The 18,387-nt window shown below is 39.7% G+C and overlaps 1 protein-coding gene across 2 annotated transcripts in view; it reads left to right on the plus strand.

Moving 5' to 3' along the window:
• The window catches only part of ANKFY1 (ankyrin repeat and FYVE domain containing 1), a 40,802-nt gene extending 25,858 nt beyond the window's left edge, over window positions 1-14,944 (plus strand). For both annotated transcript variants that reach the window (XM_073665191.1, XM_073665192.1), the window contains 15 exons: window positions 1,777-1,874; window positions 2,300-2,525; window positions 2,669-2,767; window positions 3,025-3,178; window positions 3,501-3,669; window positions 3,781-3,899; window positions 4,375-4,531; window positions 4,647-4,847; window positions 5,666-5,842; window positions 6,044-6,191; window positions 9,473-9,563; window positions 10,588-10,712; window positions 11,815-11,961; window positions 12,050-12,140; window positions 14,089-14,944. In XM_073665191.1, the coding sequence (XP_073521292.1) occupies window positions 1,777-1,874; window positions 2,300-2,525; window positions 2,669-2,767; window positions 3,025-3,178; window positions 3,501-3,669; window positions 3,781-3,899; window positions 4,375-4,531; window positions 4,647-4,847; window positions 5,666-5,842; window positions 6,044-6,191; window positions 9,473-9,563; window positions 10,588-10,712; window positions 11,815-11,961; window positions 12,050-12,140; window positions 14,089-14,221 (2,135 nt within the window). In that variant the 3' untranslated portion in view covers window positions 14,222-14,944. The remainder of the gene's footprint in view (window positions 1-1,776; window positions 1,875-2,299; window positions 2,526-2,668; window positions 2,768-3,024; window positions 3,179-3,500; window positions 3,670-3,780; window positions 3,900-4,374; window positions 4,532-4,646; window positions 4,848-5,665; window positions 5,843-6,043; window positions 6,192-9,472; window positions 9,564-10,587; window positions 10,713-11,814; window positions 11,962-12,049; window positions 12,141-14,088) is intronic.
• Window positions 14,945-18,387: the final 3,443 nt, after the last annotated feature.

The following is an 18,387-nucleotide window of genomic DNA, read 5'->3' on the forward strand; positions in this document are numbered from 1 at the left end:
TAACAGACCCCTAGACCCCTCAGTTAACGAAGACCTCATACCACACCCCTTTCCTACATTTAACTTCCTCTCCACAGCTCCTTTTAGTTCCAAATGCCACGACACACAAAGTTACTTATGCTGCCAGTGTGGGGAGCCATGCAGGGGCTCACAGCTCGGGAGTGAGGAAAGTTGAAGGTGTTTTCCCACGAACAAAATACATTTTAATTAATAGATCTTGCAATAAAAGTAAGTTCCACAACTGGATGTGTTAAAAAAAAAAATGTTCCTGAGCTGAGATAATCTTATCTTAGAAATGTGCCCCTGCTGTGTACTGTGTAATGGCTGTGTCTGATCATACGGGAACGTGGTCTGATCATACCACATCTCCTGGGCAGGGGAGGAAGCAAAAGAATATACAGACATTACAGCAGGGGATCGCAGCTGATTTTTATCTCACAAAAATAATCAGCTGTGATCCCGTGCTGTAATGTCTGTATGCTCTTTTGCTTCCCCTCCTGCCCAGGAGCTGTGGTATGATCAGACCATGTTCTGTACACGGTCAGACACAGCCATTACACAGTACACAGCAGGGGCACATTTATAAGATTATCTCAGCACAGGAAAAAATTTTTAAACACATCCAATTGTGGAACCTACAAGGCTGCGTTCCCACGATGAGCTTGTGGTGCGTTTTTGACACTGTATGTTTTAATACTGCTTCAAAAACGCAGTGTCTTGCAGTTTGCGCAAAGTGGGTGGGTTTTATAGAAATCTCATGCCCACTGTGGTTTTTTCAACGCTCTGTAAATTGGTCTGCGGTGCTTTTTTCAAATCCGCAGCATGTCAATTTCTCTTGTGGGTACGCTGAGTTTTCTGAGCGGATTTTCCCACTTTAGATGCGGAAAATCTGCAGGTAAAAAAATGCACATGCATTTTTAGTGTGTTTCCGTGGCGGAAGTGCCTCAAAAACGCATGTAATCCGCACCTAAGTATATCTATAAAGTTTTATCAAAGCAAAAAAACAGAATGTATCAAAAACAAAGCTGTTTTATTTAAAGCATGACTTACCAATCCGAGATAAAGACGCATGGTAAAAAAAGCACACAGAAATGCAAGTAACCTAATTTAAATAATAGGTGCAGAAATTCTGTAATCTCAAAAGCTCATTGTGGGAACGTAACCTTATTATTCAAAGATCTATTGATTAAAATGTTGATTTAAAATTAAATTTGTTCATGGGAAAACCCCTTTTAAGTATTTTTGCATGTTATATGTTAAATAAATCCAATAGCTGCAGATTATTAACATTAAAGGGAACCTGCCACCACTTTGGAGTTATCAGACCTCTACTATGGTCATACAGGGTATAGAAAAGTAAATCTATACTTACCTGTATGGCCTATAGCAGAGGTCACCAAGCTATCCCCGCCCATCTGCTTATTATTCCACCAAATCCGCATGTATGTCGAAGTCATATTTCCCCCACTGTGGATCCCCGGCGCTTGTGCAATAGAGAACTGCCTCACTGTGCTCAGCCAAACGGGCCCGGGAGGAAACCAAGCGCGCTCCCTGTGAGCCGCGTTTTGCACATGCGCTGGGAGGTGAGGGAAATAACGCCTTTAACATTCACATGCCAGTGTTCATTAAAATATGTTTAATTACAGGAAAATATTTGTTGACTAGAACTAGTACAAACGTATGTTGATTCACGTAGCAGGCTAGAAAGTCTTCCCATAACCTAAACATACTGCTGTTTTACATATAATAAACTCCTATCCTGTATGATCCTCCTAGGTAACTGCTTGTTACAAAGAGCTGCCGGGGCAGGGAATGAGGCCGCTGCGCTCTTCTTGGCAACCCATGGGGCTATAGTCAATCATAAAAATAAATGGGTAAGTCCTGCTTTCTACATGTAAACCAAGGCAACTGTTCAAGATGTATTTTAGCAGATGCTCTTCTGATGAACGTCAATTCATTCCTGAAATATATACAGTACCGATTAAAAGTTTGGACACACTTCTTCCTGCTATGGTTTTCCTTGTTGTTAAGTGTCTTCAAGGTTACCATATTTCTTTTTAATGATTTATGAAATTCCTCAGTGAGGGCTGCATCATGAATCCTATCTATTATGGAAGCCACAATGCTGAGACAGATCCATCAGACAAACTTTTATAATGGTTTTCTTGAGTTCTATCATGGTTTTCATTATTCTCATGATTAGAATAGCGCAGTTAGTCTTGTCTTCAAATTTGATAGAAATACCGAAATGCAAATGTGAACAGGACCTTAACTCATGGTTACGTTGTTCTCATCCTAGGGGGAGACACCTTTGCACACTGCTTGCCGACATGGACTTCCCAACCTTACCACAGAGCTTTTACAGCAAGGAGCCAACCCAAACTTACAGACTCAAGAAGCCATCCCTGCTCCTAAAGGATCTCCACCCACCAGCCCATCCTCCAGCACATATTTACAGACGCCTCTGCACATGGCAATAGCTTATAATCATCCAGATGTAGTGACAGTCATATTAGAACAGAAAGGTGAGAGCTCCACCCTGTGGTGATCATTAAAAGTGCAGTGCACAGTTTGCCACATTTTTTTTTATACTAAATCATTGATTTTGCTGTTTTTTGTATGAAAATTTTTATTATACGTAGATATATTTATTTTATTTTCTTTACAGCAAATGCTCTGCATGCAACAAATAATCTTCAAATCATTCCCGACTTCAGCCTGAAGGACTCAAGAGAACAAACTGTGCTGGCGCTGGCATTATGGACAGGTAAGATTATTTTTTCTTTTCTTTTTTTTTTTTTTTTTTACAATAAGAATATTAACTAGGCATGCAGTAGAAAAATCTCCCACTACCTATTTAAATGCAGTTAATTTACTGTTACAAGGGTATCCCTTTCTTTTGCTTGATATCAGCAGTTTGGGGAGTCTTTTTATTAGATGCTATTGGATATACTAGGAATATGACCTGATAGCTTTATGTATGAATGACTACCACTGCACTGACGACCCTGGCCGTACCTTTAGGTATGCACGTCATTGCTGCACAATTGCTTGGATCAGGCGCCTCAATCAATGACACAATGTCAGATGGACAGACGCTGCTGCACATGGCAATACGAAGACAAGACAGTAAAAGTGCTCTTTTCCTACTGGAACACCAAGCCGATATTAATATCAGGTATGGTTACATACTATGAGCCGCTGGTGATAGGAATTGTGATAGCGGACAATTAGTGATAATGACAACGCCTTGTTATTTAGGCTTAATGCGCCTGTGATCCCCAATGACCCTTTATTTATTACATCATTGGTATTGTCAAATCCGTGCTACACTTTAGTTGATAACCTTTGTGATCTTTTGTAAATCTGTTGCCTGTTTTGAAGCCATTAAAATGAGAACACAGAGATACAGAAATGTCAATTTATCTTTTTATTGGAGCAACACATACAGAGAAGAAAACCATGACTTCTCCATAGATGATGGCTATGATCTATTTTAGGACCCAGGATGGGGAGACTGCACTTCAGTTAGCCATTAAAAACCAGCTCCCGTTAGTGGTTGATGCTATTTGCACACGAGGGGCCGACATGTCTGTTACTGATGAACAAGGGAACCCTCCTCTGTGGATTGCTCTGGAAAATGAACTAGAGGATATTGCATCCACGTTGGTAAGATAAATCGGTTCCGCAAAATTGTTTGATTTTGCCCTTTGGTTCGAGTGACTGAACCAGTGAAATGTTCCTTCTATCTTTGGTCATTTATATATTTTCCTGTCCTAGGTAAGACATGGATGTGATGCAACGTTTTGGGGACCAGGCCCAAGTGGCTGTCTACAGACTCTTCTGCACAGAGCCATTGATGAGAACAAAGAGCAGGTTGCTTGCTTCCTTGTACGCAGGTTGGCTCCATGGATTCTTTCCTACTTTGCATTGATGAAATATCTTATACTATTCTTACACTAATTGTCCTAAGAACATAATTTCCACTTTTCACAAAGGGAGTATGCCAGCACAAAATGACTATTCAAACCCAACACGGGTGCTCGCCGACCCTTTGGTGTGGCCAAACAGTTCAGTGCACCTTCCCACCTACTTATTTTCCAGCAATCCCTGACTTCTGATTGACAGATTTTTGCTTTACAGGAGCTAGAAAAGGGTGGAGATAGATGGAAAACAAGTAGGTGGTAGGGCGCACTGAACTGCTGCACCACGCCAAGGGTTCTCCGAGCACTTGGGCTTGGTTTGAGCAGTCATATTGTGCTGACAGATTCTTTTTAAGGAATTTCATTTTACGTAGTCATATTTTATAAAACTAGTAGCTGAAAGTAGTAAGCACGTGAGTAAATTGGAATTGCATTTTGTGCTCTCTTTCAGTGGCTGTGACGTGAACAGTCCTAGAAAACCAGGACCAAATGGAGAAGGGGAAGAGGAGGCCAGAGATGGGCAGACACCTCTGCACTTGGCAGCAAGTTGGGGATTAGAAGAAGTAGTGCAGTGCCTTTTGGAGTTTGGTGCCAATGTGAATGCACAGGTACATACAGTACTATGTCCATTAAGTGAACTATGTTAGCTATACCAATGAATGGATTTTGATTTGTGAGAATTACCTCACATATGTGAGATAAAGTCCTGTATTTGTATTACAGGATGCAGAAGGGAGAACTCCAATACATGTTGCCATCAGCAACCAGCACCGTGTAATTATCCAATTAATGATCTCTCACCCTGAAATCCGGCTGAATGTGAGGGATAGACAGGGTATGACCCCCTTCGCATGTGCCATGACATTCAAAAATAACAAAGCGGCAGAGGCCATTTTAAAACGGGAACCAGGAGCGGCTGAGCAGGTACTAAAATAAAAGAAACCTTTCTATGCTGAACAGTTTTGTTAACATTGGTTTATTTCTATGGACTTACAATTGTGTTTGTTGCTCCATCTCATGTGACTGACGCCAGGACACTTTTACACCTGTCTCAACCATGAAAAGCTGAGATTCTAACATCCCTTTAAAGGACCATTAATAATCAGGTGGCTAAAAGGGTTGTCCTCTACTTCTATGACTTATTCTTAGTATAGGTCATCAATATAAGATCGATGGGGGTACAACTTCCCCACTGATCAGCTGTTGTCACCTGCAGCAATGACTGGATGTAAACTGAATGGAGCCCAAACATGGAAGCACCGTTCACGGTGTAGAGGCTGCTATCGGTACTGCATCTCTGTTCATATTGAAGAGAATAGGAGCTGATGTGATCTGCAGTTCTTGGCAGCCGCCAAGAAACAGTGTATGGAGCTATGCTGTTCCGGCTGTGTGCACGGTTTCCATCTGGCAGCTAGCGGAACTAATAACAGCTGACCAGTGAGGGATTCTGAGTGCTAGACCCCCACCAATCTTATATGGGTTACCTGTCCTACACATTGCATTTATACCAGCATGTGCTCCAGCTCATTTCTTTGGTTTTGCTGTCCTAGGGATAGCTCATCAATATAAAAGCAGTGGACAGTGTTTTGTCACTCTTCCCCTTGATTTTAAAGTAGTTGTAGGGATTGAATGATTGTATGAAAATGCTATCTCTGATCTTATAATAAAATAAAAAGCTGCAACATCCACAAGTGATTAAACCGAAATATTGTACTTTTCTTCTCTTTTTCGCACTTATCTAGGTAGATAACAAAGGAAGGAATTTTCTGCATGTGGCCGTGCAGAATTCAGACATTGAGAGTGTGCTATTCCTGATCAGTGTGCAGGCCAATGTCAATTCAAGAGTGCAGGATGCTTCCAAGTTAACTCCTCTTCACCTGGCGGTGCAGGCCGGATCTGAGATTATTGTCCGTAACCTGGTATGTGATACGTACATTTCTAGATCATGGGATTTACATGTATGTGTTCGATCTACCCAATAGATTTCTTAATATTTTTTGGGAATCGTAATGTTTGCTCTACAAGGCATTATTAACATCCTGGTTTGCAAACATAAGGCTTTGTATGCTCTTATTTTGTTGATGTTGGTGTCTAGATCAATAATTTCTCTGCTGTTTTAGCTTCTTGCAGGTGCCAAAGTGAATGAACTGACAAAGCATCGCCAGACTGCCCTTCACCTCGCAGCACAACAAGATCTCCCCACTATCTGTTCTGTGCTCCTGGAGAACGGTGTGGATTTTGGGGCTGCAGACGAAAATGGAAACAATGGTAATTATAGTAGAAAATAGATGGTCTTTGATGAGAGCCCTTTTTGTTAAAGACCGTGCCCCATCAATCAGTTGAAAGACTGGTAATCACTTAAGGAAGTATTCTCCAACTATGTAATACATGGGTGAAACAGGTCCAGCGATAAAAAGAAGGTTTTACTTAAAGCTTCTCCATATTGTCTCATAGTTGTGGGTCTATTTCTATAATGTCTCTTTGCCTTGGTTAGACCAAACTGCATAGGGATAGGGGTGTTCAGATGCTTCAACACCTCTTAAAGGGACTAACTCATTTATTTGTTTTAGTTTCAATAATTACATTCAAGTACAGCGGGTGAAATAAGTATTGAACACGTCACCAATAAGTAAATATATTTCTAAAGGTTATATTGACATGAAATTCTCACCAGATATCGATAGCAACCCATCCAATCCACACAGGCAAAGAAATCAGACCATAGATGTCCATAAATTTAAGTTGTGTAATAATAAGAAATGAAACAGGTAAAAGGTATTGAATACATGAAGAAAGAGGTGCAAAAAGCCACGGAAAATCATGACACCAGCAGAAATCTATCCGTAATAAGAAAGCAATGTTGCCACTTAGTGGAAAATAATATCAGCCTGTTCAACTGATGGCCTATAAAAAGGTTTCATTACAAAGGTGCCACACAAGAAACATCTCATGATGGGTAAAACCAGTGAGCTGTCTCAAGACCTTTGTCACTCTTATTGTTGCAAAACATACTGATGGCATTGGTTGCAGTAGAATTTCTAAACTACTGAAGGCTCCAGTAAGCACTGTTGGGGCCATAATCTGGAAGTGGAAAGAACATAATTTCACCATAAACCGTCCATAACCATGTGCTCCTCCCAAGATTTCAGACAATGGAGTGAAAAGAATTATCAGAAGAGTTGTCAAACAGTCAAGGACCCACTGTGGAGAGCATAGAAAGACCTGGAATCAGCAGGTACAATTGTTTCAAAGAAAACTACAAGTAATGCACTCAATCTCCATGGCCTGTATGCACGCTCACCATGTTAGACTCCATTGCTGAACAAAAAGTATGTTCAAGCGCATTTAAAGTTTGCTCAACAACATTTAGTCAAGCCTGTGAAATACTGGGAGAATATAGTCTGGTCAGATGAGACCAAAGTTGAATTATTTGGATGCTATAATACACACCATTTTTGGAGGCCAAAAGGCACTGCATATCACCCCAAAAACACCACACAAATAGTGAAGTTTGGAGGTGGGAACATCATGGTGTGTGGCTGTTTATTAGCATAAGGCATAGGCAAGCTTCATATAATTGAAGGAAGGACGAATGCACAAATGTACCAAGACATTGTTGATAAAAATATGCTGCCATCTATCATGATGATGAAGATGAAACAAGGGTGGACATTTCAGCGAGATCACAGTCAAATAAACTTTCAATTGGTTCTGAGAGAGAAAATAAAGCTCCTAGAATGGCCCAGCCAATCACCTGACCTGAATCCAATAGAACATTTATGGGAGGAAGTAAAGCTCAGAGTCCATAGAAGGAGCCCACAGAACCTTCAGGATTTGAAGAGCGTTTGTGTGGAATAATGGGCCAAAATCACACCTGAGCAATGCCTGCGACTGAAGTTGTCATCACCAACAAAGCCTTTTTTCGAATTATTAAATACATTTCAATAAGCATGTTCAATACTTTTTCTCTGTGTCATTTTTCAGTATTACACACAACTTCATTTATGGACATTTATAGTTTGATTTCTTTGCTTGTGTGGATTGGATGGGTTGTTATCGACATCCGGTGAGAATTTCATGTGAATAGCTCCTTTAGAAATATATTTACTGAGAAAATTGGTGACGTGTTCAATACTTATTTCACCCACTGTATATAAAGCAAAACTGACAAGTGAGCTATGCAGTGCTGCAGTGTGATAATGGGAACATTTTCTTTAAAGGAGTTGGTCAACCATAACCACTTAAAATTTAACCACCGGATAGGTGATATGTGTCTGTTCTTTGGGGGTTTTACAACTGTGAACCCAACTGATTCCTAGAACTCCTCTATGGGGTGCCCTGTTTGAATTCAATAATGGTCTCGCATGGTTTCCACTGCTCCATCGATTGGCTATGGGACTAACAGCCATGTAGAGCACTTTGCTACTTCAGTCTGTCCCATAAGCAGTGAACAGACTGCTGATGCACCTGTGTGACCATTTCTCCATTCATAAGAGAGTCTCTAGAGCCATATTCATAGGGCTTATAAGGAACTCAGCAACCAGACACTTATCTGCTGTTCTGTTGATGGGTGATAAGTTATGTCTGACAACCCTTTTTAAGGTAACATGAAAAAAAAATCTGAATGATTTGTGCCAAAACCCCAAGCTGCAACCAATTTTTACTCACTGAGACCAAGTGGACTTATGTACTAAAAGTTTTATAAAGATAGCCGTTCCACATTTTGAAATGTATCCATATGTTAGCGACTCATCATAATATGTACACTAAGGAGAACAGCAGTCTATTTTGCTACAAAATTATTTACATTTTATTTAGACTAAAGAATAACATAAGCAAAAAATAATAAATGAAAACATAAATATTTGATACAGAATATGATTGGTACATATAAGAATCAATGATTAGATCCCTAGGTATGTGGGTTGAGGGTTTGGACCAGGATACAACTATATTACTTTGAGTCTAACATGCCAATAATTGTCTTGATTACAAAAATATAGCCATAAGGGACATAGTAATATATTTACTCATAGATGGAAAACCCATTTATTGCTGTCTGGATTGACAACATATAAATAACTGTAGTATAGAGGGTTGCCAGTTACAGATTTCCTATATGTCAGAGCTTATATATAGAAAAAGTATGTTAGACATGAGTGAGTTTATGAAAGGTATTTACCCATTGTATGTCCTGTCCGCACCTCGGCCGCTCTCCCCAACACGCGTTTCGCGTTAATGTTACTTCCTCAAGGGGCATGAGTAAGTTATGTCAGCCAACCCCTTTAAGGTAACAAGAAAAAAAAATCTGAATGATTTGTCCCAAAACCCCAAGCTGCAACCAATGTTTAGTCACTGAGACCAAGTGGACTTATGTACTAAAAGTGCAGCAATGTCATGCAAATAGATGAGGCGCTTAGGTGCTGCTCACTTGGCAGCACTAATGTAGGGTTACTGAATTATTTAAAACCAGTTAAGAAACCACATTCATGGGTTCCAGTAGTCTCATTATACATCATAGGTCTGACTTGTTTTATTCCCCCTTACAGCACTTCATCTGGCAGTAATGCATGGCCGCCTGAACAATATTCGCTGTCTTTTAACAGAATGTAATGTTGATGCAGAGGCCCTTAACTTGAGGTAAGCAGTAAATAAGTACATATTGACCATCACTACCGTAGTGTTTCATCGGGTTAGTGGTGAATTTAATACTATGAAAGTATTTCAAGTCTAAATTTAAACTGTATATGGCCCAAATGCCATTCTACAAGGTCTACAGTGGGCAGAATATACACATCAGGCATTATATATGCAAAATCGTCTAACAAAGAATGGCATAAAATCAGCAGTTTCTCTTGAACATGAAAGAATTTTTTTTTAAATCAAGACGTTTTTATTAATGTTTTGTAGAGAAAAAAATCACTACTTTTTGTTTTTGTAAGTTGAGAAGTTTTCTGTGGCTGTGGTCATCAGTGTCATTGTCCACGGTGGCAATAAAGTTTTATGAAACGATTGTTATAAAATTGGTGTCTTAAAGATAATCTGCCAGCCGAATTTCACTCTGCTATTTATATGTACATGTAGCTCTTTCAAAGGCAAGTCAAGCAATACCTTTACATGGCCAGTCTGTTCCTTCGTTACTGATAAATTCTCGTTTTGAATTGATATGCAAATGAGGCTAAAGAGCTATATGTGGATCTGAAGCCTCTGTCACACCAGCTCTACTCCAAAGGCTAAGGCGCTGTGGGTCAAGCAAGAGGAGAAGGCGGAGCTGGGTGGGGAATAGAGCTGGAGTGACAGAAGCTTCAAATCTACAAATGGATTTTTAGCTTCATTTATATATCAATTCAAACGCTGATTTCTCAGTAATAGAGGAACAGACTGGGCATCTAAAGGTATTGCTGGACTTGTCTTTGAATGAGCAAATAGTTTGGTAGGTGAAATCCTGCTGACAGATTCCCTTTAAGAAGGAAGTGTCATTTATTAACAAAAGCAAGAAAAGTACCATTGGCCAGGGACCAAACATATTACTGGTTGCTATTTTCACAATATGTGCTGGTCTTAAAGGGCATTGGGTCAGGACCCAACAGATGTTCAGAGCGAGGTGCTGGTAATAGGAGTCCTTTCACTGTGGCTCTACCTAACAACATATTAATTTTGACAGGGGCCAATCGCCAATACACATCTTAGGGCAGTATGGGAAGGAAAATGCAGCTGCCATCTTTGATCTCTTCCTGGAATGTATGCCAGAATACCCACTTGATAAACCAGATTCAGAGGGAAACACAGGTGATGACTTTTTTACCGACCATTAGTGCCCTCGGTCTCCTAATATTTGTGGTGTTTTAGTGTGTAGTGTTTGTTAAATTCATTATGCTTTCGTTATTCATGAATAGTTTTATGCCTATATTTTACTAACCAGCAGTTTGTTTAGCTTGTGGTAGAATCTGTAACAACAAATTAAAGGGATGATCTGAGATTTTTTTTTAAAAATCTGGCTATCAGGTTCAAATCTGTTAAAATAACACATCCTGGAATATCTCTTTAAGGGAAATGTTTGTTTTGATATGTTTCACTACCTGTGGCACAGCATTTAGCCAGTTCCTGGCCGATCATACTGGTAGTCATAGTTTTAAAGCGGCTGGCGTACCACAGATTGTTGACTTTGTACATAATTGATCATTGTGAGAGGGTAAGCTAACAAAACTATCCTCAGAATACCTATTGTAATAGCCCTCTCTGTCACCCAGGTGCCCCAATAGATATACAACAGATTTAGCTTGGACATGAACACCATACACGGTTGAGAACCAATTTGAAGTCAAGAATAAGTGGACAAGAGTGCTAGTTTCCAGGAATAGTCATACGAAATGTTTATTAAAGGAGCTGTCCACTACTTTAATAACATAGTCTCACTGGTAAAGTAAAAATAACACATACTCCACTCCCGCATGGGCACCATTCCAGTGATATTGGTGCCAGGTCTATCCGGATTCGCATTACATTGGCTGCAGGGCTCACGTGGCATATCAATCAGCAGCCATTATTAGGCTTCTGCGCTCTCACTTCTTCTTCTGCTTGTCCGATTTTCATCTGAAGGAAGTGAGAGCGCAGCAACCTAATAGGAACTGCTGATTGGCTGCAGCGCTCACCTGGCATATCATTGTGGGCGAGACCCAGAGCAGAGAATGTTGGCACGGTGCCGGTGTGAAAAGTGAGTATCTGTTATTTTAATTTTACAAAGGGGTATACTTTATTTGAAAAGGCTTTGTGCGGGTAGTGGAAACCCCTTTAAGTTCTAATCCGCTCCCAAGATACTAACCTATTATTAGTCAATGGATAGAACTATTATTATTGGTATCACATGATGGCCTTGACATTTTTTTTCTAGTTCTTCTATTGGCGTATATGAAGGGAAATGCCAACCTCTGCCGCGTCATTGTGAAAGCCGGTGCCAGACTGGGAGTGAACAACAACCAAGGGATTAACATATTTAACTATCAAGTAGCCACTAAACAGCTTCTGTTTCGACTTTTAGGCAAGTTATACGAATACTCAAAGGAATACTATCAGGTTAAACCTGTGGTCCATTTTTCATACATTTAAGTATCTTTTTCTTTTCCCAGATATGTTAACTCAGGAACCTCCATGGTGTGATGGTTCCAATTGCTATGAGTGTGCTGCCAAATTTGGCGTTACAACACGCAAGCACCACTGGTAAGATGGATCACTTTTCGTACATCAAGATAACACAAATTCTCTTTAACCCTTTAAGAATGCTGCCCATTTTTGCTTTTGCACTTTTGATTTTCCCTTCTCTTCTCCCAAGAGCCATAATTCTTTTATTCTTCTGTCAACATGGCCATACGAGGGCTTGTTTTTTGCAGGATATGTTGGAGTTTTGTTTGTCACCATTCATTTTACCTTTATATTGTACTGAAAAACAGAGAAAAAACTCCAAGTGCAGTGAAATGCTGAAAGAATCAAATGCCATTCCGACATAGTTTTTACAGTAAAAATGAGCTGACAAAATGATTATTCACATTAATACAAACAGCAATACCAAACTTTTATGTCGTTTTTTATTTTAGTGGCTTAAAAAAAAGTTGACTTTTTTTTAAAAAAAAATAATGGTTTAAGTCACTATTTTCTAAAACCCATAATTTCCACCGATGGATCAGGGCTTGTGTTTTGTGAGCTGAGCTGTAGTTTTTATATACTCCATTTTAATCGCTGTGTGTTGCAAAAAAATGGCAATTCTAGTGTTTCCATTTTTTTCCTTTATGGCATTTGCCTTATGGTCTAAATAATTTTATATTTTGATACATTATGGATGCAGCGATACCAAATGTTTTTTTTTCTAATTATTTTTGAATTGGGAAAAACAATTCAAACTTTTGTTTTTTAAAATACAATATACGGTATATGATTTATTTAAAAACTTTATATTTTTAGATCTCTTGGCCTCTACAAGAAATGAAATGCTTGCTTGTAGAGGCAGCACGTATCAGACACTGGCATGATTTAAGTCAGGTATGTTTGACTCTGAAATGCTACAGCATTTCAGAGAAAAACTTACTTGAAAAGCAGCCGAGGACCGAGCCGCACTGGAGACTTAATTGGACAGGCGGATTCCCTGCGGCTGCTTCCTGTCCGCTGCCCTGGTCTCTGTCTATACCCGCACGTAGGCAGAAGCCTATTACTCTAGGGCAAGGAAGGAGGTTGCCACCCAGTGCATGATGCATACAGCCCAGGTTCACTTTAAGGCTAAACCTACACATCGACATGTCATTTTGACTGTGAAATCACAGTGTCACATTGCGACATTACATCTAATGATCTCCTATGTTGTCTCATTGCATCCTACTCCAACACCGTGTTGCAAATGTTTACATATGTGTTGGATTTTCTGTCGCAAGACACACCCAACTCGCTTGCTGTAAACCTCCCTGCAATTCACATGTGACTGTGACTTATCTAAGATTTGGCAATTTTTTTTTTTTTGTAGCAAAATCAGAGCTCTAAAATAGTCGCATGACCAAAAGTTGCAGACAAGTTGCACAGATATTTCTAGTCGCAAGACTTATCTGAGAGTTGCTATCATGTGACACATCGCCTTGTAGCCCTAGCCATGTACTTTACAGAAACCTCAACATGGTGCTGCTGGCTGCCATGACAACCCACAGCACTCTTTGATCACAGCTGCTACACTCCTTTGTCTGGAGCAGGCTCAGCTCCTGAGCTGGCACAATACAAACACACCACGACAGATATATACGTCATGGAGCAGAAGGTGATAAAAAAAAACTATATATATAGACTAGGCCATCAATGTCAGATCCTACTCTGAACACCTCCAACAATCTGCTGGTTGAATGACTTGGGATGCTCTATCTACTTCATTGTTATCCACGCACAGCGCCATACTTGTTGTAGTGGCTGTGACCAGTACTGCAGCTCTCTGAAGCTCAGTCCCAATAGAGTAAGCAGAACTACAATACTAGACACAGCCACTACCAGATATAAGCAATCAAGAGATTTTAAGCAGAACCTTAACCAAAACCAGAAAACAGAATTCTCTCCCATCGTTAACATTAATCATTTTTCTAAGAAATGTCTGACTATAATTGTCATGTTTTAATTTTTTTTTTCTCTCTTTCTACAGTCGACATTGTGGACGACTCCTATGTCATAAGTGCTCAACAAAGGAGATTCCTATTATCAAGTTTGACTTGAATAAACCAGTGCGAGTTTGCAACATATGCTTTGACGTTTTGACTCTGGGTGGAGTGTCTTAGTACACTTAGCGGCATATTCTTGCCACGTGAAGGACGGCAGCGTAAAAGGCTGTTGGGTTGAGCTACAGATGTTTGTACTTCATCACGGACAGAGGACCATATTATGATATATTCCAGTATAAATAATTGATTGTACGTGTATAGGCTTTGCTTGATACTAACTGGACTCCTTTTGAAGTCAAGTGAGAAATATGTACTAGTTTGGGAAGATACAACGTTGATCTGGCTTCATGGTATGGTCTGAAGATCAATGCGTCACATCTACAGTAACATCCTCTTGGGAGCTTTTCCAACTACCACTCATTTACATGATCTTAAAATAATGTCTTCTGCCTGTAAATTATGTGCGGTGTGTCCCCATAAGCTGTGGGTGAATATACAAGAGGAGCTTTTTTTGTAAAACAGGGTTTAGTTTTGAGGAAAGCCAATAAAATTGTGGCCTTAAAATAGAAGCTGTATAACCAACATTATAATGAAATCTTTCTAGCACCTTCCTCATTTAGTATGCCCATATCAAGAACTGGTTTCAACATCATTATTACCGAGGCCTCTATAATTTTGTCATTACCTTTCCTGATAATTTAATCATACAATGTTTCTCATTTGTTCCTAATATCAAGTGCTCCATGTAATAGATTTAACACTTAAACACTAACATGTCATAAGAAAAAGATGTCGAGCCTAATCATTTGTTATACAAATTAAATATCCAAGCTACATGGACATGATATGACTATTGTATTTTTTAACCAAAAACGTAGCATATTAGTGTTGAGTCTCGATAAAAAAGGGTCAATTGATGACTGGCATAAATGATATCTCTGTTATATACTCTCTAGTCTGTAAACATAGGGATAATATTGTGTAGTGTGATGCAGTAAAAGTGCGGATGATGGATTGTGAATGTTGCAGGATGATACATTAGCTGTCCACAGTTTGCATAGACTTGCCCTTTTTCCTGGCATTACATGGCATAATGTCTATCTGATCATTACCTCCCATAGTATCTGACACAAGGCTTACCAGACCGATTACAACAGGTTTGACACAAGGCTAAACCAGTCAACAGAGTCTAAGTGATTGTACCATCAGAAAATTACCTATTGTTTTAAGAGAACATTTCACCGCTTTTTACATGTTAAACTAACTACCTTATGATAAAGGGGCTAAAGAGCTAAATAAAACATAATTTTTATTTTTCTATTTCTCCTCTCCTTTGCAGAGATATTGGATTCTAAAGTTTAGGGTGCTCGATATGCCTAACTTCCCCTTCAACCCAGGGGGCATTAGCAGAGATTCTTCCCTGGGGGCGTCTATATTTTCTCCTTTGTGACGTTGCCAATCTTTAGAAGGCAGCATCATACAGGGAAAGGAAAACAACCCCAGAGAAGATTGCAACCACTTTTCGGCAGTGTGTATGATCAGACTGCTGTGTAGTAGTACTAACGAAATTTTTGTTAATCAAAACGGCCTAAAATATAACTTTTTTTGAAACAATATAATTAAAAGAGCCACAATTGGTAGTGGAAAGCCACCAAAAACTACACTGTGTTCCAAATTATTATGCAAAATGTGTTTAGGAGTGTTAAGGGAAGAATTTGTTTGTTTGTCAGTTAAACTCATTGATGGTGATGTGTGTCAGGGCTCTTTATATCACTGTAAGCAATTGCAGACACCTGTGCTAGATAGTTTGGCAGGTGTGTCCAATGAAAGGCAAGACTACTTAAGAAGGCTGTCCCACATTATTAAGCAGCCTACATTTTCTGCCAAAATGGGAAAGAAAAAGGATGTGTCGGCTGCTGAGAAGCAACAAATTGTGGAGTGTTTAGGTCAAGGCATGACTACAATCAACATTGCCAAGACACTTCATCATGATCATCGCACAATCAAGAAGTATGTATTCACAGTACACTCGTGTGCGTGCTGATAAGGGAAAATTGAGGACTCTTTCCTACAGGCAATTACGTCAGGTTTAAAGAGCAGCGACAAAAAAGCCTGGTCATAGCAGCAGACAAGTTTTTGAAGCTGCTGGTGCCTCCAACGTCCCCCGAACAACAAGATTCAGGGTCCTTCAGAGGTTTGCAGCTGTGCGTAAGCCATCCTGTCGACCTCCTCTATCCACTGCACACAAGCAGAAACGGCTCCAGTGGGCCAAACAATACATGAAGTCTGACTTCAAAACTGTTTTGTTTACCGATGAGTGCCGTGCAACGCTCGATGGTCCAGATGGATGGAGTGGAGGATGGCTGGTTGATGGACACCCCATGCAAACACTGCTACGGCGCCAACAAGGAGGAGGTGGAGTAATGTTTTGGGCTGGAATCATGGGGAGAGAGATTGTCGGCCCCGTTAGGATCCCTGAAGGGGTAAAGATGAACTCCATAATGTATGTTGAGTTTCTCAAACAGCACTTCCTGCCATGGTTCAAGAAGAAGAACCGTGCATTCCGCAGCAAGATCATTTTCATGCATGATAATGCACCGTCTCATGCTGCACATAACACATCTGCATCTCTGGCTGCTATGGCATAAAAGGGGACAAACTTATGGTGTGGCCCCCATGCTCCCCTGACCTCAACCCCATTGAGAACCTCTGGAGCATCATCAAACGGAGTGTCTATGATGGCGGGAGGCAGTTCACATCTAAGCAACAGCTCTGGGAGGGTATTCTGTCCTCATGCAAAACAATTGAAGCAGAAACCATCCAAAACCTGACAAATTCAATGGACGAGAGAGTTCAGAAGCTCCTTTCGAACAAGGGGTCCTATGTGCAAATGTAACATCACCTAGAATAAAGTTTTGAGTTGAAAGCTGTTTGATTTCAGTTTGTAATAACCTGCTAATGCTTATAATTTCAAAAATGACCATTTTTTTGTTCTTTATTAAAATGAAAAGGTTGAAAACTCTGCTGTGCATAATAATTTGGAACATGCATTTTGAGTGTTTTATTTTTTAAAAACTATACTGTTATCATAGGCAGTTTGTTCAAAAACCTTTCAGTTGTACTCTAATAGTTATTTGACTGGAAAATTACAATGACTGCAATTCATATTGGGAAAATCTGAGAAAATATTATTTGCATAATAATTTGGAACACAGTGTAGTGTCCACTTAATCACATTATGTATACTGACCAATGACAGACAAGCAAGAAAAACTTGACATCTATATAGCATGTCACATATACAGTAGTGTTCAAAATAATAGCAATCCAATATGACTAACCAGATCAATCACTGTTTTTGGTATAAATTATATTACCACATGTCAAACAATTTACCAGTTGGTGCAGTAGATTCTAAGAAAACCAACAGACTCCGCATTCATGATCTGCATGTTTTTGAGTCTGTATTTGAATAATTAATTGAAAGGGGGTGTGTTCAAAATAATAGCAGTGTGGAGTTCAATTAGTGAGGTCAGTCATTCTGTGAAGAAACAGGTGTGAATCAGGTGGCCCTTATTTAAGGGTGAAGCCAGCACATGTTGTACATACATTTCTCCTTGAAAACCTGAGAAATATGGGTCGTTTGAGACATTGTTCAGAAGAACAGTGTACTTTGATTGATTAAAAATTTGATTGGAGAGGCTAAAACTTATAAAGAAGTGCAGACAATGATAGGCTGTTCAGCTAAAATTATCTCCATTGCTTTAAAATGGAAAGCAGAACCAGAGAGACGTGGAAGAAAACGGAAGACTACCATTCGAATGGATCGAAGAATGGTAAACGCTCAGCCAATGATCAGCTCCAGGATGATCAAAGACCGTCTCAAGTTACCTGTGATTACTGTGACAGAAGACTCCTTTGTGAAGCTAATATCTTAGCAAGAAGTCCCCCTGTGAAGAAAAAAAAAAAAAAAAAAAAGACATGCGCTGAAGCGGATACAATTTGCCAAAGAACACATCAATTGGCCTAAAGAGAAATGGAGAAACATTTTGTGGACTGATGAAAGTAAAATTGTTCTTTTTGGGTCCAAGGGCCGCAGACTGTTCGGCAGACGACCCTCAAACACTGCATTCAAGCCACAGTACACTCTGAAGACAGTGAAGCATGGTGGTGCAAGCCTCATGATATGGGCATCTTTTTCTTACTATGGTGCTGGACCTATTTACCGCATACCAGGAATCATGGACCAGTTTGCATATACTAAAATACTGTAAGAGGTCATG

Source organism: Phyllobates terribilis, unplaced genomic scaffold (assembly GCF_046119375.1).
Source record: "Phyllobates terribilis strain yellow unplaced genomic scaffold, ASM4611937v1 Scaffold_2__4_contigs__length_985480577, whole genome shotgun sequence".
Lineage (NCBI taxonomy): Eukaryota > Metazoa > Chordata > Amphibia > Anura > Dendrobatidae > Phyllobates > Phyllobates terribilis.